The sequence below is a fragment of the Ovis aries genome, chromosome 6, assembly GCF_016772045.2.
Source record: "Ovis aries strain OAR_USU_Benz2616 breed Rambouillet chromosome 6, ARS-UI_Ramb_v3.0, whole genome shotgun sequence".
In the NCBI taxonomy this organism is placed as follows: Eukaryota; Metazoa; Chordata; class Mammalia; order Artiodactyla; family Bovidae; genus Ovis; species Ovis aries.
The window spans coordinates 97195485-97219478 of record NC_056059.1 but is presented as its reverse complement, the minus strand read 5'-3'; the positions used below and the strand labels follow the sequence as shown (position 1 = coordinate 97219478).

General features: G+C 42.7%; 1 protein-coding gene across 2 annotated transcripts in view; it reads left to right on the top strand.

The window, feature by feature from the left end:
- Positions 1-23994, top strand: part of RASGEF1B (RasGEF domain family member 1B) — a 664872-nt gene that overhangs the window by 365936 nt on the left and 274942 nt on the right. The window contains exon 2 of one of the 2 annotated variants that reach the window (XM_060417304.1): positions 22109-22186. The exons of the other annotated variant lie outside the window; for it this stretch is intronic. Coding sequence (XP_060273287.1) covers positions 22133-22186 — 54 coding nt within the window. The 5' untranslated portion in view covers positions 22109-22132. The remainder of the gene's footprint in view (positions 1-22108; positions 22187-23994) is intronic. 2 annotated transcript variants of the gene reach the window in all.

Sequence of the window (23994 nt, the reverse complement as noted above, 5' to 3'; positions counted from 1 at the left end):
ACATCCCAGATGGTGGGAGGAGGGCTGTGGTCTGTGAGGACACGGGCTGGCGAGAAAGCGAGCCCCAGGGCGGCTGGGCCCGAGATGAAGCGACCCGGTGCCATTGTGTTGGCAGCTGCTCCGCCTCCCCCGTGTGCCATCGCGTCTGGTCTCATTTGCGCTCGGGGAGGCGGCACTTGAAAGGTGGCCCCTCCCCCAGACTCCTTGACATTTGTCCAGAGATTAATTGGGCTAATCCCCTGCTTGGAAGAATAGGTTGCGGGGTGTGTGTTCGGGGAGAGCGAGGGGACCGGCTGGGATTGAAGAGACGGGCATTAATGAAGGCGCTGGGGCTCGCTGGAAGCCTTTGAAGGAAGAAAAGAGCAAATTTCGCCGCTGTTCTCGGCCCAGGCTGACAGGTGGGCAGGGAGACTGCAGCTCTTCTGTTCTGCCGGGCTTTGCCAGAAGGTCTGTGCACACCAGCGGTAACGACTTTTGACAGCACCAGCTGTCACTCAGGGAGGCCGGGCTCCCAGCACACCTTGGCCTGCCATTCTCGAACTTGTAGCCAGGGCAGAAGGTGAGAGCCCAGAGCTGGGCTGTCCTGCTGTCCAAAGCCCACCTTGCTCAGATTCTTGTCTGGGATACTTACAAAAAGACGTTTACATTTAATTTTGAATCAAGCATGCAAAATAAGCACTATTTATCCATTGAGATTTTTGACAGAGAACCATGGACAGTGTTTTCTTGTGCTTTGTGCAGCTGTCTATTACTGGGAGGGAGATGCACAGTCTTTTTCACCTTTTTTTTGTCTAATAATTGTTGTTCGGTCCCTAAATCATATCCGACTCTTTGCAGCCCCATGGACTGCAGCTCACCAGGCTTCCCTGTCCTTCACACAGAATTTGCTCAAATTCTTGTCCATTGAGTTGGTGATGCTCTCTATCCCTCTCATCCTCTGTAATCTTCTTCTTTTTCCTTGCATCTTTCCCAACATCAGGCCGTTTTCCAGTGAGTCAGCTCTTTGCATCAGGTGGCCAAAGTATTGGAGCTTCAGCTTCAGCATCAGTCCTTCCAATAATAATAGCTAGCATTTATTGGGAGCTTATTAGGTATCAAGGCATCATTCTAAACATTTTCCATGTGTTAATTAATTTTTTTATTCTTAAATTTAGCCTTTATTTTATAGATCTAGTAACCTTCCCAGGGTCATTTTAAATGGTGGCATCAAAACTCAAACTTCTGCAGTCCAACTTGCAAACCCACCCTCTTCACCCTCTTAACCACTGCACTAGGCTGCCTTGCTAACAGAGGAAAGAGAATAAATATTTCCAAGTTTAGAACATGACTTCAGTGAGATTGAACAGTTAATTGAGGATTATGCATCCCAGGAGAACTGAAGATAAAAAGCCATGGAAATACTTTGAGGTCCCTGGAAACCTCTGAAAGATACGTGCCTAATTGCACTATAGGTAGAAAAATTCTTTTCCAGCTATGGGATTCCAATCATGTGCTGTGTTTCTTTGTAACTTACTGCAGTCACTGGCATAATGAATATGAAAAGAGTGGTGGTTAATCAATTGCAGGAAGAGAGTTCTTCAAGTAGGATTTATATTGATGCCCATTATAAAAACTATTAATAGTGAGGAGTTTTAAAAATGTCACTGCAAAGTGAAAGGAAATCTGCAAAGGTATGAATATCTGTTCATCCTTTACCAGAGGTAAGATAACTAGGTCACAGAAATTACTTTGGGAGGAACTGAATCAACAGATCCAAATGTCAGAACAATGGTTGGAGAGCTGGGGGCATATATGTGGTTTTTGAGCACAACGAGTAACGTTCGACTTAAGAACATCTAATTAAACCTGGTTCTCCCTTCTATGTAACTGCTGTCCACCCAGCAAGCAGCACACACAGCGTCTCCATTTCCAACTGAGTTTTTTTTTTCCTCTGTGTCATGAGGATTGATTTCTAGGCACTAGAGAGACCACTACAGATTCTCAAGTGGGGTAAGGAAGATAAGAGAGAGTAAATGTAGAGTCCGCTCATCTCCTGTTTGATCTTCAAAACCATCCAAAGAAGGTATACTGTCTTCACTTAATGGTGAGGCAGCTAGAGATCAGAGAGGTTGCTAACTGGAGCCTCTCCAGTGAGTAAGTAGCCAAACTGGCTTTGTGCATAGGCAGTGACGCCCAGAATGGGACTTCTATGCTGGGTCCACTCCTGCTTGTCACCATGTGCCCAGTGCCAGGTGGTAAGGATTGGGAAGGAAGGAGGGGGAAGCCTCATCCTGCCACCTTGCCCACCCCTGTTTGCTGTTATGTCCTTTTGCTGCATCCAAAGTCAGTCTCCTTGCTATAATAGGGGAGAGGGGAAGGGGGAGGGGAAGAAAGTAAGCATCCTTACTTCCTAATTCCTTGTTTTGTCCCTTTCTCCAAGTTCCCACAGCCCCCTCCTCATCTCCCAGCTCTGGTCTCCTCCCACACAGAGCCTCACTGCTCACTTGGACCAACCAGAACCTACACTGCTATTGACTCCTTAAGATAGAAGTGACTTTAGATTTTTGTCTCCATCATGGGATGACCTCTAGGTCACCATCACTCCATCTGCCACTCCAGCCACCTACGTGCCTGCTCAGTGGCCAGTGCTGTGCACCTGCTTGGTATCTTGTCTTACACAACACCACCAAAACCAACCCTCCCCTCCCTGCCCTACTTTAGCAAAGATAAAAGAGCACACTCCAGGGTGAAAAAAAAGAAAATGACTTCAGTCGTCTTTACGGAACTCCTAGCTCCGACACACACTTGAGAGGTGAATCCTCTTGTGTCTTCTGGAAGCAGTGTTTCAATAGTCATCACCCATAGAGGGGTTTGGCTGAGAGTTTGACACACAGAAAAAAAACCGGATGCTTTAGTTTTTCAGAAGAGCACCTGTTCCAAACCAAAGATTTCCAAAGAAACTAGAAGCAACCTCTTTTTCCAAGTTGGGGATCACTGGACAAGTGCCCTGTTCTTTTGTACACAGAGTAGTTTCTAATAACAGGCTCAGTGATTTTTGCATGAATACAGTCTTAATTCTACAAAGTAATGTCATCTAGGGGCTTCCCCATTGGCTTAGCAGGTAAAGAATCCACCTGCAATGCAAGAGACACAGGAGACTCGAGTTTGATCCCTGGGTTGGGAAGATCCCCTGGAGGAGGGCATGGCAACCCACACCAATATTCTTGCCAGGAAAATCCCATGGACAAAGGGGCTATGATCCGTTGGGTCCCAAAGAGTCAGACATGACTGAAGCGACTGTTTACACACACACACACACACACACACACACACACAATGTCATCTACATCCGTCTGACTTTATTTTAACGTAGCCCAACTCAATAGGTGTCAGGATCAAACCCAACCTTTCCTCCTTGGTGCCTTGTGCGCCGATACCACATGGCGGTCATTCACTCTCCTGCTTTTGACTCACATCAGATGTGAACTCTTTGGCCGTACAGACCCTGTTTTAGCTTACTTTGCATCTTAGCATAACATTCTTCCACTCTTACCCTGTCCAATCCATTTCCCACACAGCAGCTAGAGAGAGCTTTTGAAAACATAAATCAGATTGTGTCATTTTCTCGCTTAAAACTTTGCAGTCTCCCCACAGCCTTAAAATATGATGTGCATGCCTGACTGGGGCTCCTTGCCTCCTGCGGGTCCAGGCTGTCGTCACTTCTCCAGTCTTGCTCCGGGCCTGCTAGCCTTTGCTTAGGGCTCTGCTGCCTCAGGGCCTTGGAGCATGGTTTTCTGTCTGTCTGGAGTGCTCTTCTCCTGGCTTTTGCGGAGTTGGCTTCTCTTGCCTGAAGTCTTAAATGCTTAAATGCCACCTTAAATGTCAGAGAGACCTTTCCCTGAACGCTCCATCTGATGTAAGTCTTCCCTGTTACTTTTTATCTCTGCATTCTGTTTAATGTCTTTACAGTATGTGCACAATCAGCAATTACTTTATTGCCTCCTTTGGGGGGTTTGAGGGGTATGTGTGTGCTTTTTTTTTTATTGAAGTATAGTTGCTTTACAGCGCTGTGTTAGTTTCTGCTCTACAACAAACTCAGTCAACCACACATATACATATGTCCACTCTGCCTTGAATTTCCTTCCCATCTAGGTCACCACAGAGCAGTGAATAGAGTTCCCCGTGCTCTAGAGTTAGTTCTCATTAGTTATCTGTTTTATGCATAGGAGTGTATGTATGTCAATCCCAACCTCCCAAGCCACCCCACTCGCTTCCTCCTGTGGTATCATCCTATTGGCTCATTTTTTCACTCTCTGTTTCTCTTACTAGAATGCAGGCATCATGAGAACAAGGTTGGCATGTGTTCACAGATGTATCTTCAACACAAAGAGTAGTCTTGGCGTGGAGTGGAATGTCTTTGTGTTTAATAAACGAATGCTGGAAAGAACAAATGAATAATAGAACTGATGAACAATACAGTCATTACTCAGTAGGAATTACGTGTAAAGCGTCTCCCAAGGGTTTGTAACTTCTGTGTCTACTCAAGTGGAGAATGTGACCTCTCACCTTTGTGAACAGACCATCCACAGGAAACCAGAAGAAAGGTAACTCTTACTAGGAAAGTCCTGCCTGAAAGCAGCGTTGGTATTCAAAGTCCTAGTGCTTCTCAGCTGCTCACCTTCTCCTGCTGAATCCTGTATGCTTCCAGGTCCAAGATGGCCTGAGAACCTTTGGATGCTCTACATACAAAGAAGAATGAATTGGGAGGTTTACTCTTGATTTTGAGAGATAAAGTACTTTTATAGGAAGCTTGAAAATAAATGCATGCTTAGTTCTCAGTCATGTATGACTCTTTGCGACCCCATGGATTGTAGCCCACCAGACTCCTCTGTCCATGAGATTTCCCAGGCAAGAATACTGGAGTGGGTTGCCATTTCCTTCTCCAATGGATCTTCCTGACCCAGGGATCAAACCTGTGTCTCTTAACATCTCCTGCATTGGCAGGCAGGTTCTTTACCACTGCGCCACCTGGGAAAGAAATTGATTAGTTGGGATCTGACCCCAAAGGCTGCTACCTGATGCTGTCCAAACAGGTTATTTGTACTGCCTGATCCAAAGCCCTATGTCTCTCATTAAAAAAATTTTTTTTTTAAATTTATTCATTTTGTCTGTGTCGGGTCTTAGTTGCAGTGTTCGGGTTTGGTTGCTCCGTGGCAGGTGGGGTCCTAGTTCCCAAACCAGGGATCAAATCTGAGTTCCCTGCATTGGAAGGCAGATTCTTAATCACTGAACCACCAGGGAAGTCCCACCATATGTCTCTTTTTTAGGCCTGTTTTAGCATTCTGAAATGCAAGGGAGTTTCACTAACTCTATAAGCCTTTAGGATGACTTATTTTGGGGTTCAGCCTGATGACCCCCACATTTAAAACAAAGGAAAGATGGCATGATCCCAACAGCCCCCGTCCCTCTGTTGCTCCTCAGTTTGTGCATCAAACCCCTGGGAGCTACCATGGAAAATAACGTCCCCTAAACATCCAAGTTATTCAGATTATTTGAAATGCATTTCCTTGGACAAAGATGCTATTGTATTTTAAACTTTATATTTGCTTATACGTACAATGCTTAGCAGGATTTTCAGTGTGTCATGCTGGTTTAGTTCCTGTAGCACTATTAATGATAACTAACATGGAATCAAAAGAGAAAATGACAGGGATTGTTCTAAGGAAAAATTTATTTCATCCCTGCATTATCAGCTCTTTTGAGATTGAAAAATAATTTCCTAAATTGTGGCCTAAAGGTGATCATCTCCTCCATACAGTCTCTTGTCTGTGTCAAAGAGTTGAAATCCTTGTTTTGTTTATTGCCTTTGAATCATTTATGGATTTAAAGCCACCCCGCCGAGCACCGACTCATCTCGGCCAGGTGCACTGGGCCTCAATGGGTTGGCAGTGAAATGTGGGGTCCCGAGCAGGGAAAGAGATGGAAACCGCATTCACAGTTTATTTGCTCACAGATGTTCACATAATAGCGGCTGAAATTTAAGAAGTAGCTTCCTTCTCTTTGTATTGGACAGAGACAAAGAGAAACAGTTGTGTGGGGGTTGGGAAGGCAAGGGGCGATGAAGCTGTGAGAAGAATCGGGAATACCTAGGTTCACCAGCCCTGGAAAGAGAAAAAACTCATTGACAAGGATATTGATTTTCATTTCTGGAAATATAGACCTGAGTATTTGGCTCTGGATGATTCATCAGCAAGTGATTTTTACAGGAGGAAGGAACTAGGAGGGCTGATCATGGATGAGGGCTTGACCATTGATTGTCCCCGCTCCACCTCCCCCACCACCTCCCCGCCCTGTCCCCATCCCCTGAAACGCAGCAGGAGAATCATCACGGAGCATCAGGGTCGTGACAGCGCCTCATGCTTTGTAATGCTGTTAAGATGTCAGCTACATACTTCTCCTCCGCCCGTGTCAGCGCACTCAGCTTTGGTCTCTGTTTGCCACAGGGACCTGGCACCATGCGCTACTGAGTTCTCTGTTTTCGCATGCAAGAAAATGCGGGACACCACGAGTGAAAGAGAGACTCTGTGATTTTCTCGGCCAGAAGTGTAGAAGCTGCTGTCTTTCCTCCGATGTCTGGCGGTTCTGTAATCACGGTCAATGATCAAGTGAATAATTGCTTGTGAATTATGATTTTTATGGTCCAAACAGCTAAATTTCTTTCAGGTTTGGTTAAGTGTGCTCAGTCACTCAGTAGTGTCTAACTTTTTGCGACCCCCATGGACTGTGTCCTACCAAGCTTCTCTTTTCATGGGATTTTTCAGGCAAGAATAATGGTGTGGGTTGCCATTTCCTGCTTGAGGGATCTTCGTGACCCAGGGAACAAACCTGCGTCTCGCGCATCTCCTGGATTGCAGGCAGATTCTTTACCACTGAGCCGTCGGGGAAGCCCCAGTGGTTAAGCGAGTCAGTGTTTTAAGATGCTTTTCCAAGATACTATGATTCTTCTAAAAATTGTATGTATCATGCCATATGTGAATTTCATGTCACCCTGAGGCCTCCGATTCAAGTTTCTCTCTTCTCACTTGTCCTAGCAACCAGCGCTTATTTCTGTTGAAGCATCAGTGATTGATTTTCAAGGCCAACAGACATTATTCTATTGCTATCTCCAGGAGTCTCATTTTTATCAGTATGAAACTTAAATACATGTTAATACATGTAATTTGGCTCACATCCCTTACTTTCTCTAAAACTTTCACCTTGTGAATAGTAACACTCACTAGTCAGGGAAGGCTTGCTGCTGTACAAAATGACTCCCACATTTCAGTATCTTCAGAAAGCAAAAATATATTTCTTATCCAGGTGGGAGGGGTGGGGACATGCTCCATTCAGAAGCTCAGGGTCCTTCCATCTTGTGGCTCCACCTCCTTGTAGAACTTCAGTGACTTGTGCATTCTGCTGGTGATGACAGGAGGGTTAGTATTATGCACTGGAGCTGTTTATGGGTCAGACCTGAGGAGTTCACATTACACCCGTTTTACATCACTTAATTTTATTGACTGTATATCTATGGTGAGTATTTATTTGTTTTTTCAAGCAATCACATATGTTGCCTGGAAAATCCCATGGACAAAGGAGCCTGGTGGGCTACAGTCCATGGGGTCACAAAAGAGTCAACATAACATAGTGACTAAACAACAACAACCCACTATAATCGTATATACATACATATATATACACATACGTATGTACATCAGTTCAGTTCAGTCCCTCAGTCGTGTCGACTCTTTGCGACCCCATGAATTGCAGCGTGACAGGCCTCCCTGTCCATCGCCAACTCCCGGAGTTCACTCAGACTCACGTCCGTCGATTCAGTGATGCCATCCAGCCATCTCATCCTCGGTCGTCCCCTTCTCCTCCTGCCCCCAATCCCTCCCAGCATCAGAGTCTTTTCCAATGACTCAACTCTTCACATGAGGTGGCCAAAGTGTTGGAGTTTCAGCTTTAGCATCCATTCCTTCCAAAGAAATCCCAGGGCTGATCTCCTTCAGAATGGACTGGTTGGATCTCCGTATGTACATACATTCGGGCTACAGTCCATGGGGTTGCAAGAGAGTCAGAAACGACTTAGTAACTAAACAACAACAGCCCACTATATTTGTGTGTGTGTATGTGTGTGTGTGTGTCTGTGGTATGTGTGTACATATATACACACATACATACAGTGGGTACTTCATTGTTCACTGTTCTCGATCAAACAGTTCTTATGTTTAATTTGTCCTTGCTTTTAGTTCATGTTTAAGTAAAATACCTAGAGACCCTTTTCCAGAATTGAACTTTCTTTGATTCATCCATAAGAATGGCATTTCTTCAGTTTCATCAGATGTCCCATCAAATCCCAGCTGATGCCCTGATTTCAGTTGGTGATGCTGCTTTTGGATTTCTGGCTTCCAGAAGAATGAGAATAAATTTCCTTTGTTTATGTCACCAAGCTGGGGTGATTTGTTAGAAAGCCACAGAAAACTAATACAAGCAACAGTCTCTATTTTTTTTTTGTTTTTATACCTGTCAGCAAAACATATATAAAATATGTGTACTCATAAATATTTGCCCATAATACTCTGCCAATATATTATACACATTATATGATACACAAAATAAAAAGTAAAAATTATTTAACTTATATGCAGAGTAAGTACATCATGAAAAACGCTGGACTGGAAGAAACACAAGCTGGAATCAAGATTACCAGGAGAAATCTCAATAACCTCAGATATGCAGATGATGCCACCCTTATGGCAGAAAGTGAAGAGGAACTAAAAAGCCTCTTGATGAAAGTGAAGGAGGAGAGTGAAAAAGTTGGCTTAAAGCTCAACCTTCAGAAAACGAAGATCATGCCATCTGGTCCCATCACTTCATGGGAAATAGATGGGGAGACAGTGGAAACAGTGTCAGACTTTATTTTGGGGGGGCTCCAAAATCACTGCAGATGGTGACTGCAGCCATGAAATTAAAAGACGCTTACTCCTTGGAAGAAAAGTTATGACCAACCTAGATAGCATATTCAAAAGCAGAGACATTACTTTGCCGACTAAGGTCTGTCTAGTCAAGGCTATGGTTTTTCCAGTAGTCGTGCATGGATGTGAGAGTTGGACTGTGAAGAAGGCTAAGCGCCGAAGAATTGATGCTTTTGAACTGTGGTGTTAGAGAAGACTCTTGAGAGTCCCTTGGACTGCAAGGAGATCAAGCCTGGGATTTCTTTGGAAGGACTGATGCTAAAGCTGAAACTCCAATACTTTGGCCACCTCATGCAAAGAGTTGACTCATTGGAAAAGACTCTGATGCTGGGAGGGATTGGGGGCAGGAGGAGAAGGGGACGACCGAGGATGAGATGGCTGGATGGCATCACTGACTCGATGGACGTGAGTCTGAATGAACTCCGGGAGTTGGTGATGGACAGGGAGGCCTGGGGTGCTGCGATTCATGGGGTTGCAAAGAGTCGGACATGACTGAGCGACTGAACTGAACTCAACTGAAGAAAGGAAATAAATGATATAAGCAATTTTGTATTACTAATGATATAAAAATCTTTTATTGCTACTAAGAATTATATTCCTACCAAGAAATATATTCCTACTAAGAATTATATTTTAGTGAAGGCAATGTGATTGGATATGCTTCCTTAGTTTAAAATTTTGGCTTTAACACTTTGTTAAAGATCTTTGTTAATACTCTGTTAAAGATCTGGTTCAAAGTTGAGTTTATTTCGATATAACCATTATTCTAATGGCTATCATACCTGAAAAAAATACCTCACAAGGATATTCAAATCCAAAAGAAAGAAATACTTCCTTGACCTTGACTGTGCTTACTAAATCAGGACATTCTTTTATTATCCAATCCCACATACTAATTTTACAAATGATTTTTAAAAGTTTTTTTAATTGGAAGATACTTACTTTACAGTATTGTGATGGTTTCTTCCATACATCAACGTGAATTAGTCACAGGTACACATGTGTCCCCACCCTCTTAAACCTCCTTTTTATCTCCTTCACCATCCCACCCCTCTAGGTTGTCACAGAGCACCGACTTGGGGTTCCCTGTGTCGTACAGCAAATTCCCACCGGCCATCCGTTTTGCATATGGTAGTATACGTTTCCATGCTACTCTCTCAAATCATCCTACTTTCTCCCTCCCCCATGATGTCCAAAAGCCTGTTCTCTAAGTCTGCATTTCCACTGCTGCCATGTGGATAGGTTCATCAGTACCATCTTTCATATATATATATATATTTATATATATGCATTAATGTATGATATTTGTCTTTCTGACTTTCTTCACTTTGTATAATAGGCTCTAGGATGAACCTAGAACCAATGAGTTTTTAATACCATTCAGGTCATACATTTTCACGTTAACCTTGTCAATCAGTGCTCTTCTAAACTAATCAGATGATGTCAAGTTCCTGAACTTTTAACAAATAGGTTCATCTCACGTTCACCTAACAAACAGTTTCAAACCCTGCTGAATGTCTTTATTGGGAAGATTTGAAAGTAGATGCAAGTCTTTAAAGAGAGCAGATAAAAGAATATTTTAGGTGGGACATGGTGTTTTCAGACAACAAAACCATGTAATCATGGAAATATTTCTAGATATCTGTTTTCAAAATGTTCTCTTTCTTAAAAAAAAAAAACTTTTAAATTCATTGCTAAAATACTACTCTCTCGTGGAGGGGCAGATTGAAAAGAAAAAAGAGAAATCTTTGGAAAGTTAATTAGTAGATTGATTGTTTTGAAAAAGTATCTTCTAGATACCTACCAGGATTTAAAATCTCTTGTATTATAGAAAACATCAAAAAATTTGAACACTTGTATTATTGTAAAAGAGGACTATGAAACTCATCGTCAAGTGTGACAACTCTTCAGAACTGCCATGAAATAGCCAGTGAAACTCTGTGGAGTATAGGAGTTCCATGGATGCTGCCATTCCATGGCAAAATACTTGAGGCAGTGAATGACTAATAATTGAATGTATGTGGGTTATGGTGGTGGGGCTACTCCAAGTGTTTTAGATGAAATACTTAGAATTTGGGACAAGAGAGATGAATGCAAGAAGAGAAGAGGAGAAACTTTCCTTCCCTACAGAAAACCAAGAGATCTTTAAGAAAACATCTTGGGATTGACATATACACACTACTATGTATAAAATAGATAACTAATAAGGACCTACTGTAAAGCACAGGAGGGCCTTCCCAGATGGCTCAGTGGTAAAGAATCTAGCTGCCAGGCAGGAGCCATAGAAGATGTGTGTTGATCCCTGGATCAGGAAGATCCCCTGGAGGAGAAAATGGCAACCCACTGCAATATTCTTGTCTAGAGAATCTCATGAACAGGGGAGCCTGGAGAGCCACAGTCCATGGGGTGGCAAAGAGCTGGACACGACTGAGCCACTGAGCATGCGTGTACAGCATAGGAAATGCTGCTCAATACTCTGTAATGACCGATATGGGAAAAGAATCTTAAAAAGAGTGGATATATGTATATATGTAACTGATTCACTCTGCTGTAAGGCAGAAATTAACACAACACTGTAAACCAACTATACTCCAATACAAATTAATTTAAAAAGAAAGAAAAAAAAGCCGTTTTTTTTCTTCCACAATCTTTGGGTCCATTCAAACTCCTATGCATTTCTACACCGAGGCCCAAATCTTCTCTCTGCTGCTGGTGATCAGTCTTAAAAGAGCACATGTTGTGGTTTAGTTGCTAAGTCGTGTCCAACTTTTTGCGACCCCATGGACTAGAGCCGACCGGGCTCCTCTGTCCATGGGATTTTCCAGGCAAGAATACTGGAGTGGGTTGCCGTCTCCTTCTCCAGGGGATCTTCCTCACTCAGGGTTGAACCTAAGTCTGGGGGTGGAAATATCAATGACCTATTTAAAAGAAGGGACTCGAGGCCCAGAGGAGACAGTCAACCCATCAAAGTTCACACAAGTCAATGATAGCTGAGTACCTAGAACATAAACTGGAGCTTTATTCCCTTGAACACCTGATTTTCCAGGACAGAGAACAAGCTGGTTTCTCCCCAAAGGTGGAAACGTTTTCTGTGGTGTCTGGCACTCCATTTTTCTTAATTACCTAGTTGTGGTGCTCACAAAGATTCGAGTGTGTCTTTGTGGGACTAAAGGAGAGAAGTCAGACTGTTCAGATATGAAACGCTACATGAGCTGAAAGGGACATGTTATCATCAACAAACTGTCAGAGGAAATAATCATGAAAAATTGCCTTCAAAGAAAACTGATTTTTTATCGAGAGGAATCAGAGTTTCCAAATACTGAACCTTAATCCATACCTTCCCTCGGGACATAAAGAGCCCCCAGGGAGTGAGTTGTATAGTGCACAAGTCCTGGGGCCCCGTGAGCGTGAGTGTGGTGCCAGGCACATCTTAGGTCCTCAACAAATATTTGAGCGGATGGGTAAATGCATTGGCCGCTTTCCTCAGCTTTCAGAATCTTTTCACTGCTGGACTGTAGCAAATCCTCCTCTAGTCTTCCTGGTTAGGATGTTGTAACACTGATGGAAGGAGCAGGTAATATGACCAATTGTTTAGAAGGCAGATACCATTATTAGTGTCCTTCCACAGATACATGTGTGAATGAGCTAGGGTACTGAGGGTTTAGGAAACAGAATGCTTCTGGTTTCACCTTTCGCCTGACTTACTCTGTTGTCAAATATTGTTGAGTTGGCCTGGACCTACACAGTAGTGGCCACTCAACTGGTAGCTCAGATGGCAAATAATCTGCCTGCAATGCAGGAGACCTGGGTTTGATCCCTGGGCCAGAAAGATTCCCTGGGGAAGGGAATGGCTGCCCACTCCAGTATTCTTGCCTGGAGAACTCCATGGACAGAGGAGCCTGGTGGGCTACAGTCCATGGGATGGCAAAGAGTCAGGCCCGACTTGACTAACACTTTTATAAGCACTTTTTGAAGACCTGCTTGGCCAGACATTAAGTTATGCTGGGGGAGTACAAAGATAAATGATTTAGACTCTGCTCTCAGCTAGTTCATCATTTAGTACCTGGCAGCCCCCCTAGGAGAATGGGGGTTGTGGGAAAGTCTACCAGTATAAGCGCTGCGCTAGGTACATACACTTGAAGGAAGGCTGTGCTATTGGTGTATTCTGTGGACCCCTTGGGATATAGTTTAAGATAGAGTTGTCAAAATTGAATTTTAATGATACTCAGGGAAAAAAAGAGAAAGATGAAGCTTTTGGGCCTCACTCTTTTTTTAGAGAGTTATTTTTTAAAATTCATTTATTTATTTTTGGCTGCTCTGGGTCTTGCTTGCTGCACGTGGGCTATCTCTAGTTGTGATGAGCAGGGGTTACTCTCTAGTTGCAGTGAGAGGGCCTCTCATTGTGGGTGACTTCTCTTGTTGCAGAGCACAGTCTTTAGAGCCCTTGGGCTTTAGTAGTTGCAGCATGCAGGCTCAATAGTTGTGGCTCACGGGCTCTAGAGAATAGGCTCAGGGGTGGTGGTGCACGGGCTTAGATGCATGTGGAATCTTCTTGGACCAGGGATCAAACCATGACCCCTGGCCTTGACAGATGGATTCTCTTCCGCTGTACCTTGAGGGAAGTCCTGCGGCTCACTTTTAAGCTTGCCCTCCATTCCCTAAGCGTGGGCCTAGGCAATAGTCAATTTCCCCACCCAGAGATGAGCCTGAAATCATTGTGGCAGCAGTGTGAAAACAGCAGCAGAGCACAGCTGAAGAAAACAAGACTGGTTTTGGGGGAGTGGGGGCTGTGGAAGATGGTAGTGAGGTTACAGGGAAGAAACTGTGTGTGAAAGACATGCTGTGAATAAGGATGTAATCAAGAGTTTATAAATAACTAATGTTTATTGAGCACTCATCATTTGTCAGGCCCTGTTCTCAGCACAATACATTCATTATTTCCTTGAATCTTTACAACAACCCTATGTGGTTGATATCATGATGATGATGGGATTTCTCAGATGCAGAAGCTGAGGCATGGAGTCACAGCTAGGAAGTGGTAGGGGCAGATTTTGAACACTTAGCCTCCACTCTGTGCTTCACTATACTTGACCGATTGAATGAAAGAAGTGCATTCAAGGGAGGGCCCAAGGTTGACACTGGGTTTCTGGTTTAGAAACCACTCCCCATGATGGCCTCACTGTGGTGGGGAACACAGAGGACAAGCAGATTGGGGAGGCCGGGAAAGAGTGTGGGCTGGGACAATTTATTTTGGAGACCGAGGCGTCTTTGGGATCTGCAAGGGAGAGGTTCAATTAGTCTGTGGCTTATGGTTCTGGAAGTCAGGAGAGAAATCTGAGCCTAGAGAAACTGAGCTGGATCTGAAGAAACAAAGAGAAACCAAGAAACAAACAAAAAAACACACATAGCAGGAAACGAAACATTTTTAATAATACTTGAAAATTTGACTGTTTGTTTTGAATTGTTGATATCCAGAGTCGCCAGATAGCCCAATCCTCAGAATTTATGCAACAGCAGCCTTCATGCATAAAGATTATAAATCTGACTTTTCCCAGTAGAAGGTCAAGCTCTGAGTGATACATATGCATGTGTGCTCAGTCACGTCCGACTCTTTGCAACCCCATGGACTGTAGCCCGCCAGTCTCCTCCATCCATGGGATTTTCCAGGCAAGAATACTGGGGTTGCCATTTCCTCCTCCAGCGGGTCTTCCCAGCCCAGGGATTGAACCCACATCTCCTGGTTCTCTTACATTGCAGGTGGATTCTTTCCAGGTGAGCCACTGCAGAAGCCCCGAGTGATATATATATATATATATATATATATATATATATATATATACACACACATATATATACATATATATACACACACATATATACATATATATATACACACATATTCATATGCATATATATTATAGATATAAACACATATAGATATATCTAGATATAAACATATATAGATGTAAACATGCATAGATCTATCTGATGATGGACAGGGAAGCCTGACATGCTAGAATCCATGGGGTGGCAAAGAGTCGAACATGACTGAACAACTGAACTGAATTGAACTGATACCTATTATCTTTTGGTAGCAGTAATGGATTTACAACCATGTATCCCTAGTCTTTAGGAGTTGGATATGACTGAGTGACTTCACTTTCCCTTTTCACTTTCATCCATTGGAGAAGGAAATGGCAACCCACTCCATTGTTCTTGCCTGGAGAATCCCAGGGAAGGGGGAGCCTGGTGGGCTGCCATCTCTGGGGTCGCACAGAGTCAGACACGACTGAAGTGGCTTAACAGCAGCATCCCTAGTCTTTCCCTCAGCATTTATGACACCGATGACCAGTATCGTTGGTAGAGTTTATGTCCACAGAACTAATCAACCTACACAGACATCAGAGGCAGGGCCTTGGTCCCCCTGGCATTGCATGCCCACCAAAGGTGCTGACCCGGCAGCAGTACCAAGAGGGAAGTGATGCTGCTGATATTTTTATGAGCCTGTAAAAATAATGTTTAGGAGCTTATCTATCCCATCAATCTACTTCCAGAATGGATGGAACATTCTACATGTTGAGGCAGATAAGTCAGCCGCATGCCTGTGCAGTTCTTTGTTCCCTGTTCAACAAAAGGGGCTGCCCACCTGCAGCTGTGGCCCACAGGACACTGCCTTTCAGTCTTCAGTCAAGGATGTCCTTCCAGGGCCGCACGTGCACACCGTCTAACCCCAGATCAGAGTCTGTCTCCGTTTTCTGACTTTCGTTGAATGCCTATCAGGGAATCGGTTTCATGAGGATCTCAGGTGATGAGTGGTTTCAAGCCAGAGGTCTTAGCATTAGGTTAGCATGCTGCCTCCGTGGAGGAAGTCATTCCCTGTGAGCTCACAAAGCCTCTGTCTGTCTTTCTGTGGGGCAGGGTGGTGGACAGTGCTGCTCCACACCAGAACTCAGGGCCCCAAACCTTACTAGTCAGAAAATGAACAGAAAATTCCAAAGAGAAAGAAACCAGTATATTAAGGAGCCAATACATTAAGCGGTAGAAATTCACTCTGAAGAAAACCTGGGGCTGCAGATTTCTGAAGAAGCAGGATGACAGGTGCCCCAGGACATGCCTCTCTTTCTCTCTAATAGGAATTGCCTGAAGGGCTATTCCTTCTCGTCTCTGTGTAGCCAGGATAGCTGTTGCTAAGAGAGTCACCTCTGGGAGAAACCCATGTTTTCTTGAAAGGGATTTAGCATTATTCTCGCTTCTCTCTTTAAGCTACAAGTCTTTAAATTTTTAAAGTGCCTTCGCCTCTCTACAGAAAAAAAACAAAACTCGATTAAAGATTCTCAGTAAATGTATATATTCTTAAATTGTGTGTATTTGTGTGTTATGAACGTTATAAAATTCTACTGCTTGCTCATTCAAGTGAACCATGTTGCAATGCCCATGAGTGAGAGTAGTAGTATTGATCAATTTCAGTTATTGATTATTAGGAATTGTTAGTGAAAAAGAAAAGTTTGTTGTAATGAACTCTCTCCATATATATGGATATCCCAAACTGAGAAAGCCAGAATTGGGGAACAGGAAAACTGGGAGAGACTTCTGCTGGGGTTTAACAGAGACAAAATGGTAGAAGTCAGCACGTTCATCTATTTAATGGGGAGGCATTGCACACCTCCTTTGTGCCTTGGAGCAAAGCAAGCTCCCATCTGAATGAACCTCTGTTTTCCTAAAGGGGCCCATCTGCCCTGTTTACATGGCTAAAGTGGGTGTCATTTACAGAGGCTACATGGAGACCCTAGGGGAAGGTGGCATTGGTGAGGGAAGCTGAGAAGTCTGCTGAGTCTGGAGGGGATTAGTGCTCTGATGAAGAATGATGCCAAGTGAGGGAGAGGAGAGAGGAGAGGGAGGGGCTTCTTTTCCTGACGGTGGAAATCTCCTGAGCCGGTGGAGCTGAGGCTGGCCCTGACTGCCAGGAGGTGGCTAGTCCGGTGGTCTCTGAGGCAGAGCATTCTGGGTATTTGTTTTGGGTCCCATCCTTGCATCCCTGGTTGCAGGTGACCACAGCCCAGCGGGCCTGAGGGCCTGGGAATGGCCTCCTGAGGGGCCGGTGGGCCCCCGGCGAACAGGAGACGCATCCTCAGCAGCTGGGAGCTGCCACATAAGGCACCAGAGCTTTGTTGCACTCAGTCTGCTCCCTATCAGCCGGACAAGGCACCCGCTTCGTGCTCGCTAATGATGGGTCTGCTTTCTGAGGCGCCGTCCAGTTCTGAAGCGTAAACTGTGAACTTGTTAAACCCAGCTCCTCTCTCCCCATGTCTCCTCCCTCCACAAGACTGGGTCCTCAGAAGTTTTTCAAGACTGTTATGACCATGGATTGCCATTGCCTCGTATAAAATGAATGTCCAAGGCATGCAAGCAGTTTGATCATCAGCTGGCTAGACCTTGGCCTGTGCAGTAAGTCACCTACACATGAACCTTCAAGATGTGAACTTTCAAAGATGCAAACACGCATTCCATCAACGTCAGGAGCGAGTGGAATTGCAGCTTGCCCTGCATCTCCTATCGCTGACAATCCTTCAGCTCTGCCATCTCCTACCTCCCCTTCCTCCTCCAGTCAGTAGCTCTTCTTGCCAGTTCACTCAATGCCAGACTCAATGTCAGCTGATGTACTGGACTACTGTGCTTTTCAAGGTCCCATACTGTAGAATTAAAAAATGTTTTCTTTAATTTTTTTGTGTGTATTTTTATGTTATTATTTGTGTGGAAAGTATTATAAACCTATTACAGTACAGTGCCATATAGTTAATTGTGTGAGTTAAGTACCTAGGCAAATTTTGCTGGACTTATAAACAAATTGGACTTAGGAATTGCTCTAAGAACAGAACTCATTAGTATGTAGGGAACTTACATACTTACCCAGTGTTTTAGAAAATGAACTTATATGTCCCTGTTTGTAAGAAGAGGCCGAGGCAGGAACTTTGAACTTTTGCTGTAAGGACAGTTGGGAGCTTTCAGAGTGTCTTTCCCCGGATGTGTCTACTGAGCTTTCTTTAAATTATAGTAATAACATTTCTTAATAAGTCCAACAGTACAGTGGTATTTTAAAAATTAATAATCTCCAATCCTCTCCTTCTCTAACAACTTGTATCATAGAATAGTGCAGAGTCAAGAGTGTAGACTCTCAGTCAGACACCCAGGTGTAAAGCCTGCCTACCACTTGCTAGCTATGTGACCTGCACAGGTAAATCTGTTTTGGCCTTGGCTTCCTTATTTGTAAAATGGGATTGAGCACAATCTTTTACATACCTTAGGATATTGTTGTATGAAACGAATAGCACATAATGCACTTAAAATAAAACCTGGTAAAAAGTAAAACCTGTATTCATATTAGCTAATATGAGGTGTTGCTTCACGCTTTGTCTTCATTTTCTCTTAAATTGAATCATCGTATAGAACTTAGTAGCTCATTAAAAAAAATTGTTTTATTGGAGTATAGCTGATTTTCAGTGTTGTTTTAGTTTCTGCTGTACAGCAGAGTGAATAAGTTATACATATACATATACCCACTCTTTTTAAGATTCTTTTCCCATATAAGTCATTACAGAGTACTGAGTAGAATTCCCAGTAATATATAGTAGGTCCTTATTAGCTATCTATTTTATACATAGTAGTGTCTTTTTTCACCACTTAATCTATCATAAGCATCATTCTAGATCCAGATTCAAACATTAGTAGAGATTGTTATAAATTTTTAACAGCTGCATACTCCTATTTAATATTTGTTTGTTTGAACATTACATTACATTCTTACATATGGATGTTTCTAAGTTTTTACTCTTATAAACAAGGCAGTAATTAAGACTTTTGAACATCTATCCTTTTGCATTTTTGCTTTTGTTTCCGAAAGATTCTTAAAAGTGAGAATTCTGGATCGAAAGTCATGAGATTTTAAGATGGTAATAGATGTCCCAAAATATCATAGCAATTTGCACTCCTACCAGAAATATATGAGTGCTCATTTCCCCATGTGCTTACCAGCAGTGGATATTATCAATCTTTAATTTTTTTTTCCAGTCCACCAGGCAAAAAATAGAATCTCATTGTCCTTTCAGAAGACATTTCTCTGACTGCTGTTGAGATTGGGTGCATTGAAAGTTCTGAGCTGGAGGGTTAAATAGTAAGATTCCTACTTTGGAAGCTCACTAGGGCTATGACATGGAGAACAGGTTAGAATGAGAGTGGGGACGGAGAATGGTCAGGAGACTGTTTCTCTTCTCCTGCCTTTCCCTGTTACCTTAATAATAACCTCTACTCCGAGATGTCATCCTCTAACCCTTGCTCTTTGGCCTGGGCTCGAGCATCACATTTCTTTTCCTGTGTTAGACGTTACTCTGTGGGTGTCAGTTGTAGAGGCAGCTCAAACTCCAAATGTTCAGAGTAAGTTCCTATATTCTGTGCCCACTTTCTACCAAACCAATTCTTTCTTTTCTTTTAAAAAATCTTGTCTGCACTGGGTCTTTGTTGTGATTCACGGCTTTCTTCATTGTGGCTCGTGGACTTTCTCTAGTTGCCCATATGGGGGATTCTCTAGTTTGGGCATGAGCCCACAAGGGCTCAGTAATTAGGGCACTCGGGCTCTCTAGTTGAAGTACACAGGCTTAGTGGCCTCCACCATGTGGGATCTTAGTTCCCTGACCAGGGATCAAACCCATATCCCCTGCATTGGAAGGAAGATTCCTAACCACTGCACAACCAGGGAAGTCCCACTCCTATTTTCTTGACTTAGTTAATGGCCTCACTATCCCCTTAATTCACTCTAGGACTAGGTTTAGTTAGTCTTTCCTGAATTACAGAACTTGGAGTCACTTTGCAGTCCTTATCCTTTCCCTCCCACAGCCAATCCATCCCTAAACCCTATGATTTACCTCTGGCTTGATCATTTCATCCTCCCTGCCTGCCATTCTTTCTGGAGCTGTCATTGGCTTACATTTCATCATCTTTTTCTTGATTATTGGATAACTCCATGGGTTCCCAGCCTGATCATATTCCCTGGTCTTTTCTCTGTTTGGAATTTTCTTCCATCATTCATCCCTAAATTGGGAAGGGAGACTTTCTTCTAAGCTCAGCTGAGTGTTTCTTTTCCTGTGACGCCCTCTGTTTTTTACACTCTGATTCCAGACAGAACTCATAACTCCTTTGTGCACCTTCTGTGCGCCCCACATTCTTAGGTTGCAAGATTTACCCCCATGACCAGCACTTGACTGCATGGTACTCTCTTTCTCCTTCAGATGTGTGTGACATCTTTGAGAACATGGGCCATGACCTCCTCTTCCTTTTTATCCAGCACACTCCTGGCAGAGGTAGCAGTTAACAGTTTGTTGAAACAAGGACGGCCCCCTGATTTAAACTTTTGCTGCTAAGAGTGATATTATTCATAAAATATATCACCTTTAAAATTCTTCAAAATTTTAAATTGTAAAACATCACTTACTTCTTGTAGAAAATGTGGGGAACATAATGAAAAGTAGAAACCAAAAGTGGTAGAGAGTCATACATGTTCCTATTTATCATTTTATCTTGCCTTTCCACCTTTTAGTTTAAGAATTACTTAAGCATCTATAGTGGGAGGTTCCCCTCCACCTCCACGTCTCCATTCCTAGAATCTTGAGACTCTTAGACTAAACTGAAGAGGAGGGAGCCTGCCATAATGTCAACTAATACTTCAAAGGGAAGGGCAATCTTTTAATATAATGAAAATTAAAAATAATGCTAGCAGAGGTTATCCTTCACAGTGTTTTGATAAGATGTAATATTTTTCATCATGATGCCACAGGGTCTAGAGTTAAGTTCTTGTAGGAATGAAGAGTTGGATTAAATGAATAGATGATGGGTGCTCATCTTGACTCCCTACCATTCAATGTATTATCTCTCATCATGTATTGGGTTTTTTTTTTTTTTTCCTTAACAGTAGACTTTCTCTGGTGAGATTCTACTTATCTGCTTTTTTTCATTTTAAGTGACCAACTAAAGCAATGAGAAAACTTATATTTGTTGTCTGCTTTATAATAGGGCTTGAGAAAAGACGAGGGAAATGAGACATATCTCATTCCACCAAATCTCTGTATCATTAGACCCAGAAACAAACAAACAAAACAGTTGAATTTCCTTTGGGATTTCTGGTCAGCTATGACAGTAAATTTATTTTGTAACTGACATTTCTCCCTCTTTCATAATGAGAGATGTGATTGCAATTTCCACTTGTTTGATGTGCTATCTTAATTTATATACTGAATCCCATGATGTTGGACATTTAAGTCTTCCTTTTTTATATTATAGTAATTATATTCCCTGATACCTCAGTTGATAAAGAATCCGTCTGCAATGCAGGAGACCCGGGTTTGATTGCTGGGTCAGGACTATCTGCTGGAAAAAGGATAGGCTACCCACTCCAGTATTCTTGTGCTTCCCTTGTGGCTCAGCTGGTAAAGAATCTACCTGTAATGCGGGAGACCTGGATTTGATCCCTGAGTTGGAAAGATCCCCTGGAGAAGGGAAAGGCTACCCACTCTAGTATTCTGACCTGGAGAATTCCATGAACTGTTCTATGGGGTTGCAAAGAGTTGCACCCATCTGAGCAACTTTTGCATGAAACATTTTTCAGGATTTCAGCTTTATATCCTTAAGCCTGTTCTAGAATTACTGAATCAAAGGATAAGAACAGTTTGAGGTTCTTGATACATATCGCTAATTGTTTCTAAAAGAGTTTTTTCAAATTTATACTCTCTCCTGTATTATATGAAAGTGGCCATTTTGGTCACATCTTTTCTAAGAATAAGTGTTGACAACTAAAAAATTAATCCCTGCCTAATTTGTTAGGTGATCAGCAGCTCTAGAATTTTTGCAGTATCTCTTCACCTCTTCAGGAAACCTCTACATAGACCAAGAGTTCATCAGTCACTATAAAGGTTTCAACTGGGCTAAAAGTCTGCTTCAGGTTACTTTAAATGTTTTGATAATCCTATAATTATTGGCCACCCTGAACATTATTCCCATTTACAAGGTGCACAGTTGTGCTTCAAAAATGGGTAGTTATAAATAATGTGGGCTGTGTCATCTTTGTGTAGGAGGAATGACTCCGTGTAAGAGAGATGGCAGCTGGAGGCCCCAGGGAGAAAAGAAAGGAAAGAAGATGTTTGATTAGGGTAAGTTGGGTAATCTGGGGGAAAATGAGCTCACTGAAATTTGCTAACCATAAATCATAGTTCTATGACCAAAGGACTGTTACAGAGTATAACTAAGGGCTTGCTTTTCTTTTTTCAGGTTAAAATAATATTGCACACATAATTCTCTAGGTAAAGGCAGGAGACAGGAAAGGAGGGAATGACACAGCAAAAGCCTTGGGAGTCTGGACTACCTTCAAATTAGTGTGTGCTGAACTGGCTTCCTTCGAGCCTGTTCAAGCAGTAAAGAATCTGCCTGCCAATGCAGGAGACACAGCGGACACAGGTTCAGTTCCTGGGTCAGGAAGATCCCTTGGAGGAGGCAATGACAACCCACTCCAGTATTCTTGCCTGGGAAATCCCATGGACAGAGGAGCCTAGCAGGATACAGTCTGTAGAATAACAAAGAGTTGGACGTTACTGAGCACACACGCATGCTGAACACTCATTGTGACCCACTAAATGTCTTTGTCTTTCATGACATTTGGTGGCTTCTCTAGCTGTCTGCCTTTTGCATTGTATACAATGCAAAATGCAAAGGTTGACTTTCCAATCACTATTTGGAAAATCATTTCAAAGCCCCCAGAGTAGGAATTTGCTATTTGCGGCAAATGCTTTTCAAATAATTTCTAGCACTTCACAGATATTTTCGCACCAATCACTGTGTATTTTTGTTGCTGTTCTTTGGTAGGAAAGTTGGCCTGATGAGATCAGATTCTGCTCCTCTACCTTATTCATTTTCAGCGCTAACTAAAGCAATTGACAAGTGTGTATCATTGTCTACTTTGTGCCAGGCCGTGAAAAGAACCATGAAGGCTGGCTTGGCAAATCTCATCCCATCAGATCCTTCAGTTTAGAAAAGAAGCTCAAGTTGATTAGTAATTAAATGAAGTACTGCTTTCAAATAGATTACATTCAGGTTTTGTAGAGAAACTTGTTGCACCAATAATGGAATTCATTCAGTGTGTGATGGGTAGATGCCAAATGTTGGGGTACAACATTATGAATGCAGACCAAGATTAATAAATTATTCTTATTTGAACTTCACCAAAACCCTGTCTAGTATTATAGGCCTCATCTTCACCTAAAGATACTGAAACTCAGGACTTCCCTGGTGGTCCAGTGGTTAAGACTTCACCTTCCAATGCAGGGGCTGTGAGTTCCATCCCTGGTCAGGAAGCTAGGATCCCACATGCCTCAGGGTCAAAGAACAAAATCATAAAAACAGAAGCAATGTTATAACAAATTCAATAAAAACTTTAAAATGGTCCATATTTTTTTTAAAAAAAGACAAAATTGAGGCTCAGAAATTTTAAATAAGTATCTTGTCAAGCAGAACCCCATGAGTAAGGGCATAAATGGCGATCCACTGCAATATTCTTGCCTGGAAAATGCGATGGACAGTGGAGACTGGCGGGCTACAGCTCACTGGGGTCACAAAAAGTCAGACCCAACAGAGTGAGCACACAAACATTGTTCATGACTCAGTGAGGAGGTTTGCTTGCTTGGATTAGAGGATTCTACAAAGTGATTTGGAGAGAATATGATTTTGGAGGTAGAGTAGAACCTTTGGAACTAAATTAGATGTCCTTGATTTTTTTTTGCAAAGTTTTAAGCAGGAATATGAATATTAAAAATGATGCCTGTTATAGGTATATTGGTTGAATTGGAATGGGGAGAGATAGACTTATAAAGATTGGCTAAATAATGTTGTGATAGCCAATGTTTGGGGCTTCCCTGGTGGCTCAGGGGTAAAGAATTGCCTACCGAGGCAGGAGACTCGGATTCAA